General features: G+C 34.1%; 2 protein-coding genes across 2 annotated transcripts; one reads left to right on the top strand and one right to left on the bottom strand.

Annotated features, from left to right (window-relative positions):
- Positions 1 to 10,122: 10,122 nt before the first annotated feature.
- LOC141695155 (protein ALTERED PHOSPHATE STARVATION RESPONSE 1-like) lies at positions 10,123 to 15,348 on the top strand. The gene is made up of 4 exons (XM_074499418.1): positions 10,123 to 11,921; positions 12,969 to 13,189; positions 13,870 to 14,093; positions 14,180 to 15,348. The coding sequence occupies exons 1-4, from the start codon at positions 10,934 to 10,936 to the stop codon at positions 15,015 to 15,017; spliced, it is 2,271 nt and encodes a 756-aa protein (XP_074355519.1). The 5' UTR covers positions 10,123 to 10,933; the 3' UTR covers positions 15,018 to 15,348.
- A 316-nt stretch (positions 15,349 to 15,664) lies between these two features.
- Positions 15,665 to 17,873, bottom strand: LOC141698413 (protein CHAPERONE-LIKE PROTEIN OF POR1, chloroplastic-like). Its single transcript, XM_074503102.1, has 3 exons — positions 17,477 to 17,873; positions 16,664 to 17,018; positions 15,665 to 15,984 (listed from the first exon to the last, which is right to left on the bottom strand). The coding sequence occupies exons 1-3, from the start codon at positions 17,768 to 17,770 to the stop codon at positions 15,809 to 15,811; spliced, it is 825 nt and encodes a 274-aa protein (XP_074359203.1). The 5' UTR covers positions 17,771 to 17,873; the 3' UTR covers positions 15,665 to 15,808.
- Between the last annotated feature and the right edge of the window lie 5,014 nt (positions 17,874 to 22,887).

Below are 22,887 nucleotides of genomic sequence, written 5' to 3'. Positions count from 1 at the left end.
CATAAGAAACACTTGGGTCAGCTTTCTCCACAAAGTCTGATAGCAGGGCCTTATTTCCAGTCATATGTCCTGAACATCCACTGTCCAGAATTAGAATATTTTTCCTGGTGCCCTGCAATCACAAAGACCACTAATTATTAGTTTTAAGGACCCAGACTTGCTTGGATCCTTTGGCCTTATTAAGTTTGTTAACATTTACAGCGGATTTAGCATCAGAGTTTATGTTAACATTTTTCTTATCAGAACTTACACTATCAGACTTTGAATCAGAATTTACACTAGAAGGAACAATGGAAACTTTCTTCAAAGAAGGTTTTATTTGATAATAATCATAGTACAAACTATGATATTCCTTACAAGTATAAATGGAATGCCATAAACTACCACAATGAAAACAAGGATTTTATGGTTTGTATCTAACAGACTGACTCTTAACTCCTGATTTTGAAGGTAAGGAGTTAATATTCTTATTCTTCCTGCAAAAAGAAGCCAGATGGTTAGAACTTCCACAGTTATGATATGTTTTCCTAGGAGCATCAGGAACAGGTTTATAATCATTGCTTTTATTCACACCTTCCTTTCCATTCCTATTTTTCCTAGGTGATTTTACCTTGTTTGCATTCTTGACATCTTTCAGCTTATGCTTAAGCTGCTTCTTTGTCATTAAGCCTATGTTCACTTCAGCTATCTTTTCCTGTTTTAGTTTGTCATAAGTTAATTCCTCTTTAACTTCTGATTTCTCATTTTCAGACTTTACAGTTACAAACTTAACAGGTTTAAACTTTGGCTTTTGCTTAACAACAGGCTTAATTTCTTCAGTTCCTTTATCATTCTTATCTTCTCCATAACCTAAGCCCTCTTTCCAGTTTCCACTACTTAGCAAATTTTGAGTTGTTTTGCCAGAGTTAGTCCAAGTCCTGATAATCTCTCTTTCCTTTTCTAACTCAGTTTTTAGAGATTCAATAAATTTTAGCACTTCATTCCTAACATAAAAAGCATCATCTCTATCCTTCTGAGTTTGATGGAACATGACTAACTCTTTTTCTAAGAAATCATTCCTTTTCTTAAATGCAAGATTTTCAGAAGTTAATCTTTCACATGTTAAAGTTTGATCTCTATAGCTAACAAACATGGTTTTAAGATATCTTCTCAACTCATTAATATCATCAGTATGAAAAGCATAAGTAGTCTGAGGTACCTTTGTTTCAGCAGCTTCAGAACTGCTCTCAGCACTTTCTTTATCAGCATTTGCCATTAATGCATAGTTCTCCTCACTTTCAGAGTCTGAGGTGTCTGTCCAGCTTTTCTGCTTTGTGACAAGAGCCTTGCCTTTGTCACCCTTTACCTTCTTGTAGTCAGGAGATATGTGGCCTTTCTCACCACAGTTATAGCATTTAACATTGGTGTAATCTCCTATGTCAGACTTTCCTCCTCTGCCTTCAGATCTTCTGAAATTCTTCTTATCAGAACTTATGCTTTTCCTGGAAAACTTCTTTCCCTTCCTGAACTTCCTGTATGCAATCTTTGTGATTCCTTTCACCATAAGAGCACACAGCTTCATCATCTCCTCATCAACATCAGTCTCAGGCAAGCTTTCAGAATTTGAGTCATCATCACTCTCAGAACTTGATGACTCAGTATCAGACTTTATGAAAAGAGCTTTACCCTTGTCTTTCTTTGAGGAAGCTGCTTTGGGGAATTCTTCTTCAGCCTTAAGAGCAACTGTCCTTGACTTTCCTCCTTTCCTCTTGCTTCTTTGTTCCATCTCCAGCTCATGAGTCTTGAGCATTCCATAGATTTCGTCAAGAGTTGTTTCATCAAGATTGTAATTATCTCTTATTGTCGTTGCCTTTAAATCCCAGCATTCAGGAAGAGCTAACAGGAACTTAAGGTTTGAATCTTCAAGATCATACTCTTTATCAACCAATGACAAATCATTCAAAAGTTTGACAAATCTATCATATAAATCATTCAATGACTCATTAGTCTTTGAGTCAAAGTGTTCATACTCTTGAGTGAGTATTGTCTTCCTGTTCTTCTTAATTATGTCAGTTCCCTGACACCTTGTTTCCAGAGCATCCCATATCTCCTTAGCAGTCTTGCAATTGATTACCCTGTTTGACATTACATTATCAATGGCACTATGCAGTAAGTGTCGTACCTTAGCATCCTTAGCAATTGATGCTATGTCCTCAGCAGTATAATCACTCTTCTCCTTTGGTACGGTCTTTGCTGCTTCACCTGCAACTGCAACAGCGAGTTTGGTTGGTTTGTGAGGACCTTCCTTGATTCTATCAAGGTATTCTGGATCTGTTGCTTCCAGGAACATGGTCATCCTTACCTTCCATATGGGATATTCAGATGGTCTCAGTATGGGGACTCTGATGGTCTCATACCGACTCTGAATTTGTGTCTTTGGTGGTTCCTCAGTTGTGGTAGGCTTAGTTGGAGTTTCTATGTCCTACATGATTATGTTTGGATCTTTAACTGTATGTATGTTAACAGATAGGCTCTGATACCAATTGTTAGGTCACACACACACACTGTAGAGGGGGTGAATACAGTGTATAGTACACTCAAAATCGAACTTTAAGAACTTAAGTAACAGAAAACAAACTTTATTGAAACAATAAACTCTGTTACAGTATGGAACTGTTACCTCTCAGTGATGAACAAATATCACGAGAGCTGCAAGGGTTACAATGAATAATCTTTTCTAATAATGATAACACTTGTAGTGTAAACCCTATGTCTGTGTTTATATACTACACAGTTACAAGATAATCGCTAATTGATATGGAATATAATTCTGCTTCCTAAAATATATCAATCAGATATCTTTTCTTCCAAGTATTCCATTCTTTACAGAATTCCTTCTTCACGCATATCTCTTCTTATGTTTATCTCGATCTTCTTTCCTTTAATCAGCTACTGTCCTTATCTGATTGTCCTTCAGCACTTAAGTTCTGATATCTATCTTCTGATGATTATCTCCTGATAATATAAGTACTGATATCCTCAAGTCATGACTTCCAGTATAAGTACTGATCAACAGTTAAGTACTGATTTATCCTGTTCACGTAAAATTCTGAAAGCTAAACATAAAACATATTAGCCATGACATTATCAAATATATCTAACAAAGTTAAATCGGCACATCAAGAGCGTAGTGATATTGATTGAAGCAGCTAGAAGTAGACAAAGAAAGAAGGCGAAATTGTATCGAGAGAGAATATGAGTATAGAAATAGGACCGGTAGTGTTAATACCAGTTTCATCTTGAAAGAGACTGCATAAGTCTAAGTAGAAGGGACGTGTCAAGTCCTAAAATTAGTGAACCATTCGAAGTATTGATAAATATAGATAAAGTTATTCATGAGTTGACGTTACCGTCATAACAGTGTGCACATATAGTGTGTTTAGCCTGTTAATGTTAAAGCGTTAAGTATCTGATTTGAATTAAGTGAGTGATTAGGAACCAATGGGCTCTTGTCCAAGTTTGTTTTGTATATAGTGATCGATCTAAATTCTTGATCGTTAAAGGCAAGTCATTGAAAATGAGTGTATATCTATAGTAAGTACGTTTGAAATCCTCGAGTAGAAGAGTCTACTTGGAAACTAGAGTCAGATATGCTTGACAAATATCTTCACTTGTGTAACTAGACCAGATTCTGAGGACAGAATCTTTTTAAGGGGGGAAGGATATAACGACCCGTGTATTTTCGAATTATTTAAATATGTGATTATTATGGAAATTATTTAATAAAATATGTGTATTGGTTTTGACTGACATGTGTTGTTTGATTATTATCTAGGTGTGATTTATGATGTACCGGGTTGTTCGCGTGATTAATTAAGGAATTGTATTGAATTGTTCCACTTTTAAAGTGGATTTAATGCAACTTTATTTGTATAAATATTTAAAGTGTCTCTAAAATTATTTTTACAATTTTATAATTTCAATAATTATTTTTAGGATTTTATAAAATTGAGAAATCAATATTTTATTAATTATTTATCTTTAAATGATTTTCTGAATGCTTTTATTTGTAAAATCCATATTTAATTCAAGAACTCTTCAAAAATTATGAAACTCATATTTATTGAAGTTGGGAATATTTCGGGAATTTTAAAATTGTTTTGGGAATTTTTGGGATTAATTTTACCCGCGCGTTGATTCGTTTAATTGATAAAAGCGGGCATAAAGTGTATTTTAGAAATTGTTTTAAAATTACAAAATTTATGTTTTTATAAACTTCGGGATATTTGTAACCTTTTAAGGCGATTTTCATAATTTTCTGAAGTTATTTTACGTGCACCTCGGTCCGTTAAATTCGAATTTCGAGATAAACCGGGTCTCAGAATTTTCGTAATTATCCAATAATACGCGTTTAAATAACAGGAATTGTACTACTAATTGTACTATCAGGTGTACTGTATTGCTTTGTACAGCTGAGAAATAAAATAAATAAAAAAAAAAGAAAAAGAAAGAAATAGGACAACAGGAGCAATCCTCTTCCTCACTCTCCTCTCGTCTCATCTCTCTCGACCTCACTTCTCTCTCTCACCGGTTAATCTCTCACATCCCCTCCCCTCTGTTTCTCGCTTTCTGGTGATTTCCCTTTTCTGATGCTCCGCTTTCCGGCGATTTCGCCGCTTCGTTAGTCCGGCTGTTCGTCGGCGTTGCGTTGCCGTCTTGTTCCTTTAAATTCCGGTTCGTTTCCGGTTAATTACCTCCGACTTGGCATCCTGTTACTCCCATTTTGTATAAATACATATGTATATTCAGTATATATGTGTGTGATTAAGTGTGTGTTGCTGTGTGTGTGAGTGTATGTCGGTGGTGGCTGGATTTCTGGCCTCCGTTTCCGTCTCTGGTGATTCGCTGTTGTGTTCTTTTCCTTTCTATTTTTGCGCGTGAGCGCGTGCAGGAAGGTTCTGTGTTTTTGGTTCCTGTTTGTGCTTGGTTCAATTATTTTGAAATTCTCATTGTTCTGTGCAGGAATATTGTTGACTGATTTCGTGATATTATAATTCGTGCGGGAATTTATTTTGTAATCGGTGAAATTACTTTGGAAACCCGAAATTTATCGGGTACCCGTAATTTTACCGCCGTTGACGGTGAACTTCGGTGAGTCAACGGTGGACGGTGATGACACGATTCTGAAACCTAATATTCTTTTTAATAAATAAAAGTCGTATTGTGTTTTTATTCTGGATCAAAATAGTTAATTAGCAAATATTGAATCGTGATGGTTAAGTTGGTTGTGATTACTAAATTGTATCGGTGATTGGAATTTGCGAGTTGTGATTGGTTATCGTGTTTTAAATTGGATTGTTGTTGTTGAATTGACGTCGATTAATGTTTCGACGGGTAGTCCGATAAACAAAGGAGACGCTGCCCGATTTTCGGAAACTGAATTACTTAAATACGGGAACGTATCCAAGGATTATCGGAACATCGAGCGAGTATAAGTAAATACATATATGTTTATTTTATACAGAACCTGATTGTATGTTGTGTTGTATGTTTTGTCCAAAACACAGTAACCCTAATTTCGTAAAATGACGAGTATACGTATTTTGTAAAAACAAACACTGGATCGATTTCGAGAATGTGAACCCTAATTGTTATCTGTGTTATTCTAATATGAATAATTACGAGTCGGGTTTGAATATCGTTGGGTGAGAATTAGTATCAAGGATATGTCAAGCATACCTAGACGTCTAACGTAGGGTATTTCGATCCTGTAGGTTATAGTCAGGAACCTGAAAGTGGACGTTGGACTAAAGATAACCTAGTGGTGAGTCGACGAGCTCAGTAGAGTTTCAACAGAAAGACTTGAGTATCAAAGTCAAATCCAATGGAATCTAGTGACTTGCACGTTAAAGCCGAGCGATAGAGTCGGCTCAGAATTGATTAGTAATAGTTATAAAGCCTGTAAGGCAAGTATTTCTGAACTTTTCTTCAAGATATATTACCAGTGTTTTCAAACTGTTTCGTAACATGTTGCTATTATTAAACATAACTCATGTTGTATATTGCATGTGCTTTAAACTATTTACCCTTGAACCCTGATTCTTTCTTGATCTTGAGCCGTAAACCTTATGCTTTGTAAACCATCCTTTGTTGATACACTATTTAAGAAATCCCAAGGACTAAATCGTATGGATACCTAAAATACCAAACCACACAGATATGATACTACTCCCTAAATGTTTAATTACCAAACACCAAACACTGGAAGAAAATTGTTTGAAAACACAGAAACTTTTATATCCCAACCAATCCTTATAACATCAAAGAACTATACCTTGAAAAATCATTGCTGAATTAATACCTGATGCTTGTACAAACGGAAAACCGTTTCTTATACATACCCTGAAATACCCTTGAGATATCCATGAGTTTCCTTACATTTTTATTCAAGTGTTTATCCATCGTTGATTATGATCTTGTTTTATCGAATTATATTGTTTACCATATTGAACTGCTTTAGGATTGGATAATTTTTATATATGTGGACCAGATTCGTGGTCAGACCATACCAATGGTCAAGTTAGGCCAATGTGTGCCTTGGATCCACTAATTAGAGAAGTGCTGTGTGCTTGCTCGGGGTTAGTGCGTGACTGATCAGCAGCCTAACCTTGGTTTTTAAAACTTAAAATGAATATCCAATTCTAATGACTAGTTAAAAAAGAAACTTGATTCCTCTGAATCATCTCATTTGATCATTGTTTAACCTCAGATATCGTTATTGTGACTTGCTGAGCTAGTTAGCTCACTCTTGCGAAACTTTTTATATATTTTACAGTTAAAAAGGATATGGTTGATAGAGAAGTTCCTCAGTCCAAAATGCGGGCTAAGGTTCCAGTTTGAGTTGGATCGAGCTAGCAGGAGCTTCATTGAGTGGAAAGATAATGCGATTATAAGAAAAACTTTATTATCAATTGTAAGTTAAATCAGTCGGGTTTTGGTACGATGTAATAAATTAAGGTTGTGGCTTGTTTTCATACTTTAACCTATTGCGATCCGTGGTTTTATGAAGCAGGGTCATTATAAATAATATTTCTTATATAGGTTAATATATTGTGTTTGTGTTGTGGACCCCAAACTTCTGACCCGGGTTTGGAGGGCGCCACAGTATACATCATCATCCACTAATTAGATCGAATCATATTCAAAAATCATAATCAATCTCTTCTTCAACCTTCAAATTCTAACTAATTTACACTTTCTATATATTTGATTACCCACATCTATTTTAAAATTGAATATGTAATTTCATCATCATCTTTTTTTCTTCGTTATTATATGTCTATGAATCTATACTTTAGAGCATGTATATGTATTAATGTGTATATGTCTGAGATTTCTTTGTAATCTTATGGTGCTTGATTCGATTAGTATGCATAGTTGATAAATGTATCATAATTTTTTTATTATCTGTATTTGATTATGTTTTCATGTTTTGTCAATTATATAGGTATGATTACGGTTGAGAATAATTATTTGGAACCAAAAATTCATTGTGGGTTCAACCAAATCAGGTAAAATTCTTAAACATCTGACAATTATATTATTTTTGTTTATGAGCTTTACATGTTTGACGAAATTTCTAGCAGAAGTTTGATCTTAGGCTCCAGTTTTTAATAAAGTATATTGATATGGAGGCTACTTTAATATACATGTCTGCTTCTGTTTGTAAATATGAATAGCAAAAAATGTCTGTCCAATGGTGGTCCATTACAATTACACTGATATTTATCTTCTCAATTAATTTTTTATATATATGTGAATTTATGCTATCGAGATATATACACATTCATGCTTATATATGTGTGTTATTTGTTTGTTTATATATATGTGTTTCTCCTATTCATTTATATATAATAATTTTTTGCGGTTTGATCATTTGTTCTTCGAACATTATTTTTCCACATACCTGAATCCTAATAATATTCACCAATTGAAAAAAAAAAGAATTCACATTCATCCGGCCAAAAGTGCGCACATATTCATCGCATCATATCATTTGGGAAATAAAGGTTTTTAGCCCGTGTTTCTCTAAACCTACAATGAATTCTTTTTATTTTACAAATTTCTTTTTTTTATGTTGAAACACATGCGGTGTTAGTCCAGATACGTGTACATTTACACATTTAAAAAAAGATGTAAGGCTGATAAATAAGGTAGAAATTTTGTATCTTTGTTGGACTATGATTTTTGTCTTTAAATGGTTGTATTACTACTAATGTTCAAATTATATTCTCTAGACCGAGTATACTTCTCAGGAATCACTCGGCCCTTCGTCAGAGAATCAAGCGGCAAATATATTATATGAAAAGGTAACTAATTAGCTCTGCAATTGTATCCAGTTTAGTATATTGTTGATCGACGCCAGCGACATTCCTTAATATTACATTAATAAATAGATATCTATCGAGATTGCTTACCTATTTTTTATCAGATTCGCCTGATTTACTTTTGTTGACACTAACATATATATATATATATATAATGTGGACTTATTGAGCAATTATGGCTCACGCTTGTTGTTACTTCCTTTATCTTTCAGTAAAACTTGAGAATGAAGCATGTTCACACTCGAATAGTAAAGAAGCGAGTGAGAAGGCGGGAACCTCTGGCACCAAGAGGGCTAACACCGATCCAAGAAGAGAGTTTTGAGTTGACAGGTCAGGTGTAGACTGTGTAGTATATGTGTGTGTTAAAAACTGAATTAGGTGTAAAACTTAATTAGACTTTTGGGAGTGTAATATATTTTTTATCAGAATTGTGTGAGAATTTTAATTTAAAATATAACAATAGTTATGTTTGTGTTCTTATTTCATGCAATAACTTGAAAAGATCCCGAATAGTTGGATGAGGTTAGATGCATGTTTATTCATATATATTATACAAGTTAATTATGTTGGTAATTGGCAAATAATCCTAAATCTAGGCACCGGATTTGGAGGGCGTTATATTTATTATGTTTTTAGGATGTATTTGCTATTTATATCAAATATAATATTAATTAAATTAATATTATATAATCACACACTCAAACCCCAACCCGTACCGTATCGTGCAATTTTAAACAATTTAAACCGCACCTCATCACGAAAACTAAAAACCGCGTTTTACGATGTGATACATGAAGGGGCCGGAGTTTGATGAACACCTTATTTACATTCATTTCCTCCCTTCAAATTATAATTCCACTAATTCTCTCTCCTCTTCGATTTCTATTTTTTCTTCTCCTCGTATTATTTAATTTATAATTTTCATTATATCTATGTTCTCCGCTGACTTTACTTCTTTCCAAAATTATTTTAATTGCACAAGTATTTGTCATTTCATTTAATAATTTATTTATAAAAAAAGTTATAGTAAATAATTTTTAAAATTTATGTGATAATAATTTTAAAATTATAAATTTATCCTATTTGTCATTATTAACTATTATACGTAATAAGCACAATATGTATATATATTTATATTAAATTAATTTAAAATTAAATTTTCGTTAGGCCCGGGAACTAACATAGCTCCTAAATATAAATTTGAGACGCTTAAATTATTCTTTGAAGTTGCAATTCTTTCATTGTCTGAAAGGGCAAAGACAGAAAACTTACTGCACTTCAAACAGAAAAATTTATGGCACTTGAAATTTGATAATCTTAAATTGACAACATATGCAGGAGTAGTAAATTACCTATAATTAATACTCCCCGGATGAAGCTCTTAAAAACATAAAACAAGTGGATTTATGGATGTAATCTCTCTCCCTCTCTCTAAAGGACTCGACAACATAAACATTGGCACTACTCCCCTTTAACCAGTGATTGACAAACTTTGACTCCTCGTTTCTCTCACTAGTCAGCTACCTGTCTCCCTCTCTCCAAATATCTCTGCTATATTTTGCAGCACCTTTATTTTCAGCAGAGAAACAGATAGAGAGAGAGAGAGGAATCAAATGCCCCTTGTACTCCAAACTTTGTTTTAGCTAATTGCCCTTAGTACTCCAGACTTATTACTTCCACTCTTTCACATTATAAGTTTAATATAGAATGATTTATCAGTGTACTGTATAAATACAACTTCACAAGAACACTGATCATCAAACATATAAATATGCAGACCTACATTTGTGACAAGAAAATAAATTTAGCACCATATAAGCAAAGAAACAAACATGCCCTAATAATAATGCTTTTATTAGCAACAGTTGAGTTGAGTTGGTAACAAATTGCCAAACACAACCTATTTCTTCCTCGAGCCCCTACCTTCTTTACAACTCCCTGCCCTCAGTCTATATTTAATTATACTAGTAGTAGTAGTATCCAACACTATATCTATACATGTGTGATGTGTGGATTATGTGTGATGTGTGACTGTCAGCTTATTTCACCAGCTAGCAGGAGTACTATATTTCATTCAAAATGCACATTTTCACATAATCTATAGCTCTCTGTTAAGCTACCCTTCCTTGATTGCAGAAAATGTAAAAAGAATATTGTTTTTTAAAAATACTTTAAAAAAGAAACCAGTACTCCTATTTTAATTCATCTTCTCTCTCTCTTTAGTCTTGATTGTGAATACCTCTGCTCCAAAAAACCCAACTTTACTCTCTGTATTTTTGTGAGTGTTGTTTGTATCACCACCATGGAATGGGCTATGGGGTTTCTCTTTTAGGGGTTTTCCAAGATTATTACTGTGTCTTGGAGCACATACCCACTTGAGTTTACCCTAAAACGAGTGCTTGGTTGCTTCTAAAAGCTTGTGCATTTTTCACTTTATGCCCTAAAACCCCACTAAGAATTTCAAGAAAGACTACATTTTGACACAAACAAACCATTCTTTTTTAAGAAAAGACATACATTTTTCAAGATTCTTCCCAAGATAAACCAACCCTTTTTCTCTACAAGAGATGGGTTGTGTAGCTTCAAAGTTAGAGGAAGAAGAAGAGGTGGTTTCAATATGCAGAGAAAGAAGGAGACTGTTAAAGCTAGCTGTGGACAGAAGATATGCTCTTGCAGATGCTCATTTTAGGTATTGTCAAGCTTTATTTGGAGTTTCAGCTGCTATAAATCTGTTTGTTGCTAGACATTCTTCACCTGGTTCATCATTTCTCATCACTTTTCCACCACCATCTCCTCCTCCTAAAGATAATGATAATAATAATGTGGTTTCAAACCCTTTATTTATTCAACACTCAACACCATCTGAACCTGCTCAAACAGCTATAGAATGTGAGTCTACAACAACTTCAGATTTTTCTGAGGAAGAAAGAGTGGAACAAGCTTGTTTGTACCAAAATGGTATGAGGGAACAACAAGCAGCTTGTATGTATCAGAAAGTTGAGAGAGAAGAGCAGCCTTGTATGTACCAGAAACAAGAAGAAAAGTATTGTGGGTATTTTTATATGGGAATGCCCCCATCAATGCCTTCACCACAAAGAGATTTTGGTTGGGATTTTTTTGACCCTTTTGCAGGGATGAGACCAGAGGTAATAAGTGGTTATAGTAGGAACTCTGATGATGATTTGAGGGTGGTTAGGGAAGAGGAAGGCATTCCAGAGCTCGAAGAAGAAGAAGAAGAGGAGGAACAAGTAGGGGATAGATTCGACGAAAAAAGCAATGTGGTGGTGAATGAAAATAATATAAATGTAAAGCATGAGAGAGTTGAAGTTGAGGAGATTGTAAAAGCAGTGGATCTTGATTCTAACATCACCCAACCAGGAGATCAGCAAAAGGGTTTAACAGTGATTGATACACCTGTGAGGGGAAGGGAGTTGTTGGAAGCTTTGAAAGATATTGAAGATCATTTTCTAAGGGCATATGAATCCGGCAAGGAGGTTTCCAAGATGCTAGAGGCTAATAGAGTACACTTGCAATCTAATTTGGAGGAAATGAAAGGTTTTTTTTTTTTGTTCTTATCCCTCTTCCTCTACTCGTGTATACTCTTTGTTTTTCTTATGCTACAAGCCAGTTTTTTTAAGTTACTATGCAATTATTATAGACATGCTTACAATGAGGGTAAGTTATTAACACTTCAAGATTCACAGATCTGAGATTTTGCAAGTTATGGGCCTCTTCATTTTACATTCTATGTCATATTTACCTTTGTATGACATACTATTTAAGGTGGTAATATGGTTCATATGAATGGTGTCCAATTATGCCAGCAGTTGTCCAAACATGTTTGTAAAGTTAATCCACCATGGTAGTGTGGGTCTTATATTTACATTTTTTTATAATAAAGAATTGTTTTTTTGTCAAATTTATGTATATTTTTAAAAGATTTTAAGGTTTGATACCTTTTTTGAAACAATGTGGAGATCATTTGGGTTGATCTTAGGAAGTTTTGCTGCTTTCACTTTGTACATGACTTCTCACTTCTCCCTTTGTAGTTCACCAGCGTGACTTCTGTACTTTACCATCTTCTGTAATATAACTTGGGCTAATTTTGGAAATCTATCTCTAGTTTTGACAGGTTAATCGCATTATTGATCTCTTGTCCCCCTCCTCTTATACTTAGCTTGTCTAAAGGCAAAGATGGCTTAGTAATCTCAGCTGCCTAGATGTTCTTCCTTATTCTTTAACTTTTTTCTTCTTGCTCTTCATTGCTGAAATGTCCCCACTAATTTTTGCAAAATTCATTGGTGTTTGACAATAACACATATATCATGCGGATATGTACTTGAGTTAAACTGTTAGGTACTCGTAACACATTTTTCCATTAATAATGTCAGTCTTAAAGAGTTTCATATTTATTTGCTGTGCATAAGCTGTGTTCGCTTTATCTTTCATTTTACGTGATGGTCTTCCTATTGCCTCATTACTCCATGCTTAAACCTTTTTATTTATGTTTCACGTTCATCTCTGTTCATTTCTGCATTCAGAAACCCAATTCCTATCAATGTTTACCTTCTCCCTCAATGTCATTGTTAATGTTCTTTGCAGAAAAATCAGCTAAACTCATCCAGGATATCACATTGCGGTCCAGTTCATCTCGCTCATCATCCTGCAAGAGTCTTGCAGTATCAAATTCCAAAAACTCTTCACCATGGACCGAGTTTAAGAATGATCTATTTGATGACTACGGGGGAATGGACTCGGGAAGTCATTCATTGACCCTGGGTAGGCTATATGCTTGGGAGAAAAAGCTCTATGAAGAGGTTAAGGTAAACACTACTGAAATTCGTCAGCATTCTAGTTATAAATTTAAGGGTGAGCTCTCTTGGACTTGCTCATAGAATGCTAATAACTGCATCAAATAAAGCACTAATATACAGAAGTATATAAATTGCACACTTCAAACACTAATAGGCAGTTATCGGTCTCAATTAATCAATCTCCTGTCTTTTTTAAAATATTATATTCCTGCTACAAAAACAATTCAAAGACGATGAGAAGGCCAAAATGTAGAGAGAAATCAGTTTTTCAACCTGAAACTCCAACAGATTATGCACCTGTTTGGTCTATACTATTTGTGCATCTTATTAGAGGCAAGAGTACTTTTACAAGTACTACTTTCCCCTCCCTCGAGAGGAGGTAAAAATAAAAAAGCCAAACACCCTCTATGAGAATGGAAATCCATCTATATTAGAAACCCCAACAGATGCATACCTGTTTGGTCTACCATTTTCGCATCTTATAAGAGGCAGGAGTACTTTTACAAGTACTTCCCCCTCCCTCCAAAGGAGGTAGAATCGCGAAGCCAAACACCCTCTATGAGAATGGAAATCCATATTTATGTAGATAGGGTTTTCGTCATTTCAGCCGTATGCCCTTTTAAGCTTGCTTTATTTCATGCTTCATCATGCTTTACTTTTTGTTAGTTATAACATCGAACTTTGTTTAGGATGGAGATAGCATAAGGAAAATATATGAGAAGAAATGTAACCAACTAAGAGATCAAGATGCAAGAGGAGATGAAGGACAAACAGTCGACAAGACTAAGGCAGCAGTCAAGGATTTGTATAGCAGAATACTGGTTGCTATTCGAAGTGCTGAATCAATCTCCTCAAGAATCGAAAAACTAAGAGATGAAGAACTGCAACCTCAGATCATTGAGCTGCTACAAGGGTAAGTAGATGACTCCTACAAACTATTGGGGTTAAATGAATGTTAGAGGAATACCGGTTTACTTTTGTTATCTTACTATTGTGCAGTATGATGAATACATGGAAGATTATGATGGAATGCCACGAAATCCAGAATAAAATTATGTTTGAAGTTAAAACATTTACCTGCCCCCCATATGGAAAATTTAGCAACAACACTCACCTACTTGCTACTCTTCAGCTTAGGGCAGAACTTCAGAATTGGCACACATGCTTTAAAGAGTACATGTTGGCGCAAAAGGCATACATTGAAGCTCTTCATGGCTGGCTGTCTAAGTTTGTGGTAGCTGAAGTTGAATTTTACTCCAAAAGAAGGGGTTCTGCCCCACCAAGTGGAACTAATGGGCCCCAGTTGCTTTTAATTTGCAATGATTGGTTAAATCTTTTACAAAAGTTACCTGATAAAATGGTGGGCTATGCCATTAAAAGCTTTGCAAAGGATGTCAAGGCTTTGTGCAATCAGCAAGAAGAGGAGCAGCAGCAGAAGAGGAAAGTTGATAGTTTATCAAAGGTGCTTGACAAAAAGATTCTCACACTTCAGAAAACAGAAAACAAGATATTCAGACCCAAGCATTTCGACCACAATCCAGAGTTAGACAATGATTCTCAGATCGAGTATTTGAGAGATAGGGCGGATTTGTTGGATGATTTTAGAGTGAAGGTTGAAATAGAGAAGGAAAAGCACCAGAGCAGCATGCAGGAAACACAACGGATTACGTTAAATGGATTTCAGACAGGGTTTTGCAGAGTCTTCGAGTCCTTGACAGATTTTTCCAAGGCCTCTTTGAAGATGTATCAGGACCTTATCAGCTACAAAGAAAGAGCTCAGAACGTTGAGAACCCTTCATGTATAGAGACTTCTCATGTTGAAGATGGTATTAGATGACATAGAGCTAGTACAATTGTTTCTTGGTTTCCAGCTTTCAAGGAGTCGGGAGTCTGCAGTTGTATATTTGGTTGTGCTGAAGCAACTCGCTGAGGCACATTTATTTTTATATGTAGTTCTTGTTAGTAGTCACTGCCACATTTTAGTTATGCAGAAATTACAATGTTGCCCAAATTTTGTTCAGAAAACTTCTAAGCTTTCCTAATCCCTTGCATCTTTGTATGGCAAAATCCCATCAAGTTGTGCAGAGATGGAACTTAGGGTGGGCAATTTGTGTAAGTTATTGTGAAGATAAAATATTTATTTATCCTTCAACTTTCTTCTAATATCTAACTGCTTATATCTGTTTCTTGTTATCTTGATGTCTTGATTTATACAGATTATATTTGCACCATCTAATCTGCATATATGCCCGCATCACCTTCTCTACTTGAAGAAAGAAATCATTGATAAAAACAGCTGGATACAAGATGATGAATTTTTTTATACCCAATACAATTGGAATGTATAGAAACCTAGGAAGAGATTATTAATTTAAATTCAAAGACAAGTAATTTGTTTTTTTTTAAATATAGTTATCTGACTCCATGTTTAGAACTAAAATGCCAGTTCTACGTGGCTCAATTCAAATAGAGGGAATAAGAAACTATAAAGCTGTACAACTCCCTTGACATTATACATATATTTCAACTGATTTTTGTTCTACATACTATTTGTACAACACATTTAGTTAGTTAATTACACATTTTACAGAAGCCAAAGTACCAACTTCTAGACATAATGTACTTCTGCTATCGTAAAAACAATGTAACCAAAAACTGAGAGAAAATGATAAATTCACTCACAACAGTAGCAGGGGAGTGTATCCCCAGAAATGGGACAATGTCTACCTGCAACCAATTCTCAACTGTTGACCCCACAATTGCACCAGCTGCAAGACCCCCTATTGTTATTCGAGTTGCCTTCCCTGTCGAAGATGCATAACACTCGTATCATTTTCCAAAGAATTACTATATTTTGGACAACTTATTTTTAGACGTGTTAACATCACTGGAGGGTAATTTAGCAAACTCCGGATACCGGTATATTTTTTCTATTAATTGGTACTCTGAACCGGATAAAAGCCGAGTAGTTGATCCAGTAGTTCTAAAATATAGATAGAAGACTCCCAAATGAACAACCATCCACAAATGTCGATTCATTCAAGCAAGGCATTATCAAAAACGGTTTTTAGGGGATAAGCAATACACTGAAGTCCATTCTCTTCCTAGGTTTACTTAATCAGACTGCAGACCTTAACAAGATAGGACAGCAATCGTTCAAATTAAGTTTCATGTGATTTCACTTTGCAAACTCAGATTTAGTATCAGAACAGTATCCTTCAAGCAAAGATTAAGTGAACCAATATCATACACCGCGTTATAATCACCTCAATCCACTATGGTGAACTTATAAAGAAATAATGCTACACTGGAAACTAAATAATATTTAGTTGGTAAGATAATGCATATCCCCTCTTTTGTACACAAAGATTTCAAGTGAAGCAGGAGGTCTCAACTCTCGTTCAGCTAAAGTAAACAAGACCAAAAGTTTAGAGGACGCAATAGAAATAAAATAAAATGAAGAATATAAAGATGTCCCCTTACCTAACTTAACATTGTTTTTGGTCATGAAATATAAGGACACCCCAAAAGTAGATGCCAAGATCAACCCAGGAACATCAGCTCCACCATATGCTGACGACGTAGAAGATCCATTTGCATAAGTTAACACCATCAGAGCTCCATACAATCCAGCCTGTATGCCCAAGTCCATGGTAGATGGTGATCGAACCGAAACAAGTGGACTACTTAAACTTGTCTGCAGCCACTTAGGAGGTGATTCCAGTTGAGTAGCAGCAACAGGTTTGACATCAGCATAACGAATGCTACTATTTACAACTTTTCCAGCTCTTCGCCGTGAGAAGCTCTGCATGAGTAACATATCATATGCAGCTTCTACCTGCGGAAATTTTGCTTTTTCATTCTTACTCCATATCACAAGTACAATTTAGTAAGAACAATAGGTACTTATATAGTTAATTCTAAGATATGGGAGTAACCACAGTTGGCTAATTAAACACGATACAAGATTTGTTTTCAAGACAACGGCAGAAGCTAAAGTATAGTGGCATTATGCTGTAGTTATACATATATAGAGAATGTGCAGCACGAGATCGTAACTAAGGATCTCATATTAAGACCGTCTCTAAAACCTCAAGATGCTAGAGGAAGGCCCTTTCCATGATCTTATATTATTATTCTAACGACGCACTGATACTATAACTCTGAGTTTCTCCTTTGTTTGTTGATCTATGCCCATTAATTTAGTAGACACAATTTCATGACATCCTAGAATGAAATATTGCACATTTGATAATATAATCAATTCCTACAAGCGTAAGTTGAAATGAATAATACCTTGGCAATAGTATAAGAATCAAGTAAAGAAGAAGCAAGAATAGAATTCTTGGCTCTAAGAATATCATCAAAGCTATGAGTTTCAGACACACCCAACACTTTTAGTGCCGTCTCCACTGTCATCGATGACTCATCCCCAGCCCACAATGACCACCTATGCCTCGAGCTCCACTTATTATGCAACGTCACGTGGGGGAATTGTAAAGCACGCGCCGGGAGGTTTGGACGGCCGAGATCGACGGAGGTGTGGTGGAAGATGGCGCGGTTTGGACGGAGGGAGAGTGTGATACACATTTCTTGGTGATTGGGGATGTTTGGCTTGCTGTCTTCTCCTCCCTTTTTCCGTGCGTTGTTATTTGTTTGTTCGTTTTTTGTGGACGCAGACTCGTAGAGTTGTTTGTAAATATGTTAGCGAATATTAATTTTTATAATAAAATTTGTGATGCTGATAATTGTTAGATCTAGGGTTCAATATATTTTTAACTAACTGAATATTGAAAATTTTGGAACTCTACTCATTTAACACCCTACTAAGTGTATTATTTACTAAATACATAAATAAAATAATAAATAATATATTTACTAATCAATTCCTACTAAGTGTATTATTTACTAAATACATAAATAAAATAATAAATAATATATTTTAAAATATTTGATCTTGATCAATTATTTTTTACTTTTGGAAGGACTAATTTTATATGTTTGTGAGGTATGTATTTGTTGTTTCTAGGTGACTTATATAACTAAGTCAAGTTCGATTTGTATCTTTGAATCCCGTCTAGTTTGAAATATTATTTATATACATGTTTTTGTTGGTTTACTGATGTTGTTTGATGAATACAGTTTATGCTTACAGCTAATAAATCTTATGTTTTTTTTTAAAAGATTTTGTTGATGAATTCAACTTGTATATTAGATTTTTATTAAATGAGTTGTAAATTAATTGTACATAGTCAAGTTTACATAATTATCAAAATATGAAATTATACTAAAAGATAGCATTTGGATAACAAAGATGATCGGAAGTTGGTGTCCCTTACTACTGATAATATTGGTATTCAGGGTAATTCTTCTTATCACTCTGTTTCTTTCCATATACTTGTGTTTAAATTATAGAAACCCAAAACTGATTATTGGAAGGTAAGTATGTTATATAATTGGCCTATTGTTGTACCCACGGCTGCTCACGAACCGAGCCGAGTCAAGTTTTGATTGAATAGAGCTAAACTTTAATTTTTTTCTGATGAACCGAGCCGAGCCGAGCTTTCTTATCGAACAAAAATCGTATTCGAGCTCAAACTCGTTAACTAACGAGCCGAACACGAGTTTGTTCGCGAACATAAACAAGCCGAGCCGAGACAGAAAAAATTCTGGTCAACCGATGTTTGATTGTGAAAATAACTTATCAAATAAATTTATTTATTTTTAAAACTTTGGTTATATCACTAATATATATATATATATATATATATATATATGCAAGTGCTCAAATACAAACCAATATTAGAATACAAACTACAAACCAATGAGACCCACATGTTTAATCACTTTCCCCTTCGTTTTTAATTTTACTTTTCTTGTTAGTTGGTTAACTTTTTTAAAAAATAATTTCACTGTATTTTATTTCATCTCCCACTCATCGATTTGCATAGCATATTTCCTATATTTTGACGACAAATCAGTATTTAAACTTACCCGAATCAGTAAACTGAAATCAGTACTAATTCCAGAACGAGTACTTTTAGTGATTCTCATAGACATAATTAGTGATTTATTGTCGAAACATATCAAATATGGTATTCATATTGATTGTTGGATGATGTAGAAAAATATAGTGAAGTTAGATTTTAAAAAGAATTCACTAATTGACGGAAAAAATTCAATTAAAAATGGAGGGAATTATGTGTAATTGTGTGTGGGAGGTGTAGTTTGTATTTTAATTTAGTTTGTATTGGAGTAAAACTCTATATATATATATATATAGGCAAGTGCTCAAATACAAACAAATATTAGAATACAAACTATAAACCAATGAGACCCACATGTTTAATCATTTTCCCCTTCATTTTTAATTTTACTTTTCACGTTATTTGGTTAACTTTTTAAAAAAAATAATTTCACCGTATTTTTATTCATCTCTCACTCATCGATTTGCATAGCATATTTGCTATATTTTAACGAAAAATCAGTGTTTAAACTTACCCGAATCAGTAAACTCAAATCAGTACTAATTCCAGAACCAATACTTTTAGTGATTCTCGTAGATATAATTAATAATTTATCGTCGAAACATATCAAATATGGTATTCATACTGATTGTTGGATGATGTAGAAAAATATAGTGAAGTTAGATTTTAAAAAGAGTTCACTAATTGACGGGAAAAATTCAATTAAAAATGGAGGGAATTATGTGTAGTTGTGTATAGGAGGTGTAGTTTGTAGTTTGCATTTTAATTTAGTTTGTATTGGAGTAAGACTCTATATATATATATATATCTTGACATACATACGGTTGGATCGAGGAAAATATTTTTAAAAAAATTGAAACACCAATTAATGACTAAACACTAGTGAGTGGTAATAATCAAACTAATACTTGACTGTTAAAATAACAAACCAAATAAAATTATTTTGATCTGAAAAGTTGGTTATATCATTAAAATATATTTATTTTGAAATCCATACGGTTGGATCAATTAGAAATAATTTTAAACAAGTCGAGATACTAATACAGGACTAAACACTAGTTACTAGTACTAGTCAAACGAATAATTGACTGTTAAAATAGCAAACCAAGTAAAATTATTTTGAAATGAAATTTTGATTATATCAATAAAATGTATATATTATGACATCCAAACGGTTGGATCAATATAATGTATTTTTAAAATAATCAAACAACAAATCATGACTAAATACTAGTTAGCGGTAATAGTCAAACTAATGCTTGACTGTTAAAATAACAAACCAAATAAAATTATTTTGATCTGAAAATTTGGTTATATCATTAAAATTTATTTATTTTAACATCCATATGGTTGGATCAATTAGAAATTATTTTAAAAAAGTCGAGATACTAATACAGGACTAAACAGTAGTTAATATTACTAGTCAAACTAATATTTCAGTGTTAAAATAACAAACCAAATAAAATTATTTTGATATGTAACTTTGGTTATATCAATAAAATGTATATATTATAACATCCATACGGTTGGATCGATATAAAGCATATTTAAAATAATCGAAACAACAAATCAGGACTAAACACTAGTTATCGTTACTAGTCAAATTAATGTTTGAGCGTAAAATAGAAAATCAAATAAAATTATTTTGATGTGAAACTTTGGTTATATCATTAAAATATATATTTTATGACATCCATACAGTTGGATCGTTGAAAAATATTTTAAAAAAAATCTTAACTAAAATACAATTATGAAGCCACATTTTAAAATTAGAAACTAAAATATAAAATTTCTAAATCACGTCAAAATATATCACATATGGTATGAAAAATGATCGTTGGAATATAAAAAAAAATACAGTGAAGTCGGTTTTTTTTTAAAAAAATATCATACCTATATAAAAATATTCAGGATATATTAGAATTTTTTTGAATTTTAACGAGCGAGCTCTAGCCGAACAACCCAAAACTCGGCTCGAGCTCGATTTGCTTAACGAACACATTTTTCTGTTCGAGTTCGAGCTCGAGTTCGTTAACGAGCCGAGCCGAACGAGTTTTTAACGAGCTGAGCTCGAGTTTATTTATGAATAGCTCGGTTCGTGAACAACCCTAGTTGTACCTGTCCTCGTTTACCAAAACAGACCTAATATAAGTGTCACTCTGAATAATGTTCTATGTTCTAAAATAAACGAATCAAGATATGGACATCGGAGTTGTCTTTTTCTTTTTGTTAGATAATAAAGAATATTACCAGATTTTATTGCAGGGGCAAAAAAATTTAAGGCTTGTAACTCAGGGTCTGTCCTCATAGTCTCTGATTATATTTCTAACTTAGTCTAGGTCCCATTATATTACGCAACACATGAAGGTAAAATAAGTAGATATTATAAATTGTGGTTGCAATGCTAAGGTCCATATTTAAGTAAGGAGCTGCTAAATTTATGACCTAATCAACAATTTTTGTTTTTGTTTTTCCTTAGATTTCTATCACCCCTTTCGAAATATATTTAACCTGACCGCAAGGGTTGGCTCAGTTGGTTAAAAAGGGAAACTATTCTTTTGGTCACGGGTTCGAATCTCACGGGAAGAGAATTTATGATTATGCCTCCTGAGTCAGAGCCTATCACTTAAATGCGGTTTACCTTGGTTCACGTGGTTTGCAGGATATTACGTGAGCCCATAGGGTTTATCCAGTGCGCACCCAAAGGATAGCGGTTGCGGGTTACCTACGATAAAAAATATATTTAACCTTATTGATGAGCTTAATATTAAGCCCTTCACCAGCTAGATGGCATAATTCACGAGGACATACTGATTAATCTGTACTCTTCTCACGTTGGTGGATCGATTGACTTTACTTCCTCTAATGGCTGCAAGTATAGCCGGCCAAACGAGCGGTTTGGCTCAGCCCGAACGTAATTCGGCTCGCTGAAAATTCGCCTGACTCGCCTCGTCACGTGCCGGTTCAATATTCGGCACTAACCGGGTATCCACATGAGCCAAACACGAATTGTAAAATGTGAAATCGGAACCGCTCGCCAAAAACGCACCTGAATAATTATTTATAAAACGGTTATTCGGCCCGCCAATTCGCGGTTATTCGGCCCGCCTAATCGCTGTAACTCGCGGTTATTATACCACTGATAATACACAATTATGTCTATCTATTACTTGTGTATGTATCCAAATCTTTACTCCTCCTCCTTGAACACGCACTAAAACACACGATAGCAGTAGTATTTGGAAGTTTTCTCCGTTAGATGATTATGTTTTTTTTGGTGGTGGTGTCCTTTGAGATGAATGAAGAGAAATAATGTTGTGAATATGTTGTGTACTTGATGATCACTTAAACAAAACATCTAAGTAGATTTTACTTAGTGAAATAATGTAGCACTCGACGGATAAGAATTATAGTCCCGACTGATAACTCATTATAGTCCCGACGGATGATTAACTTATTATCCATCGAATGAGTAGCTTATGTAATAATAAGTTTGTAGCACAGTGATGTATGCACCTTTGTATAGAATCTTTAGTAGCATATAAGTCATGTTGACTTTAACTAGATATGCAGAATAGGTTAATTAATTGTACATAAGTAGTGTCTTGTAATTCTGTATAAGTGAAATGAAGTCAAGTGCCAAAATAGCTACCGACGGATGATTAACAAAGCCTTCGATGGATGATCAAATGACTATCAACGGATGTTTAACATAGCAGT

The sequence above is a fragment of the Apium graveolens genome, chromosome 11, assembly GCF_009905375.1.
Source record: "Apium graveolens cultivar Ventura chromosome 11, ASM990537v1, whole genome shotgun sequence".
Taxonomy (NCBI): Eukaryota; Viridiplantae; Streptophyta; class Magnoliopsida; order Apiales; family Apiaceae; genus Apium; species Apium graveolens.
Note: the sequence above shows the minus strand (reverse complement) of the source record. Positions and strands in the feature narration are given on the sequence as shown.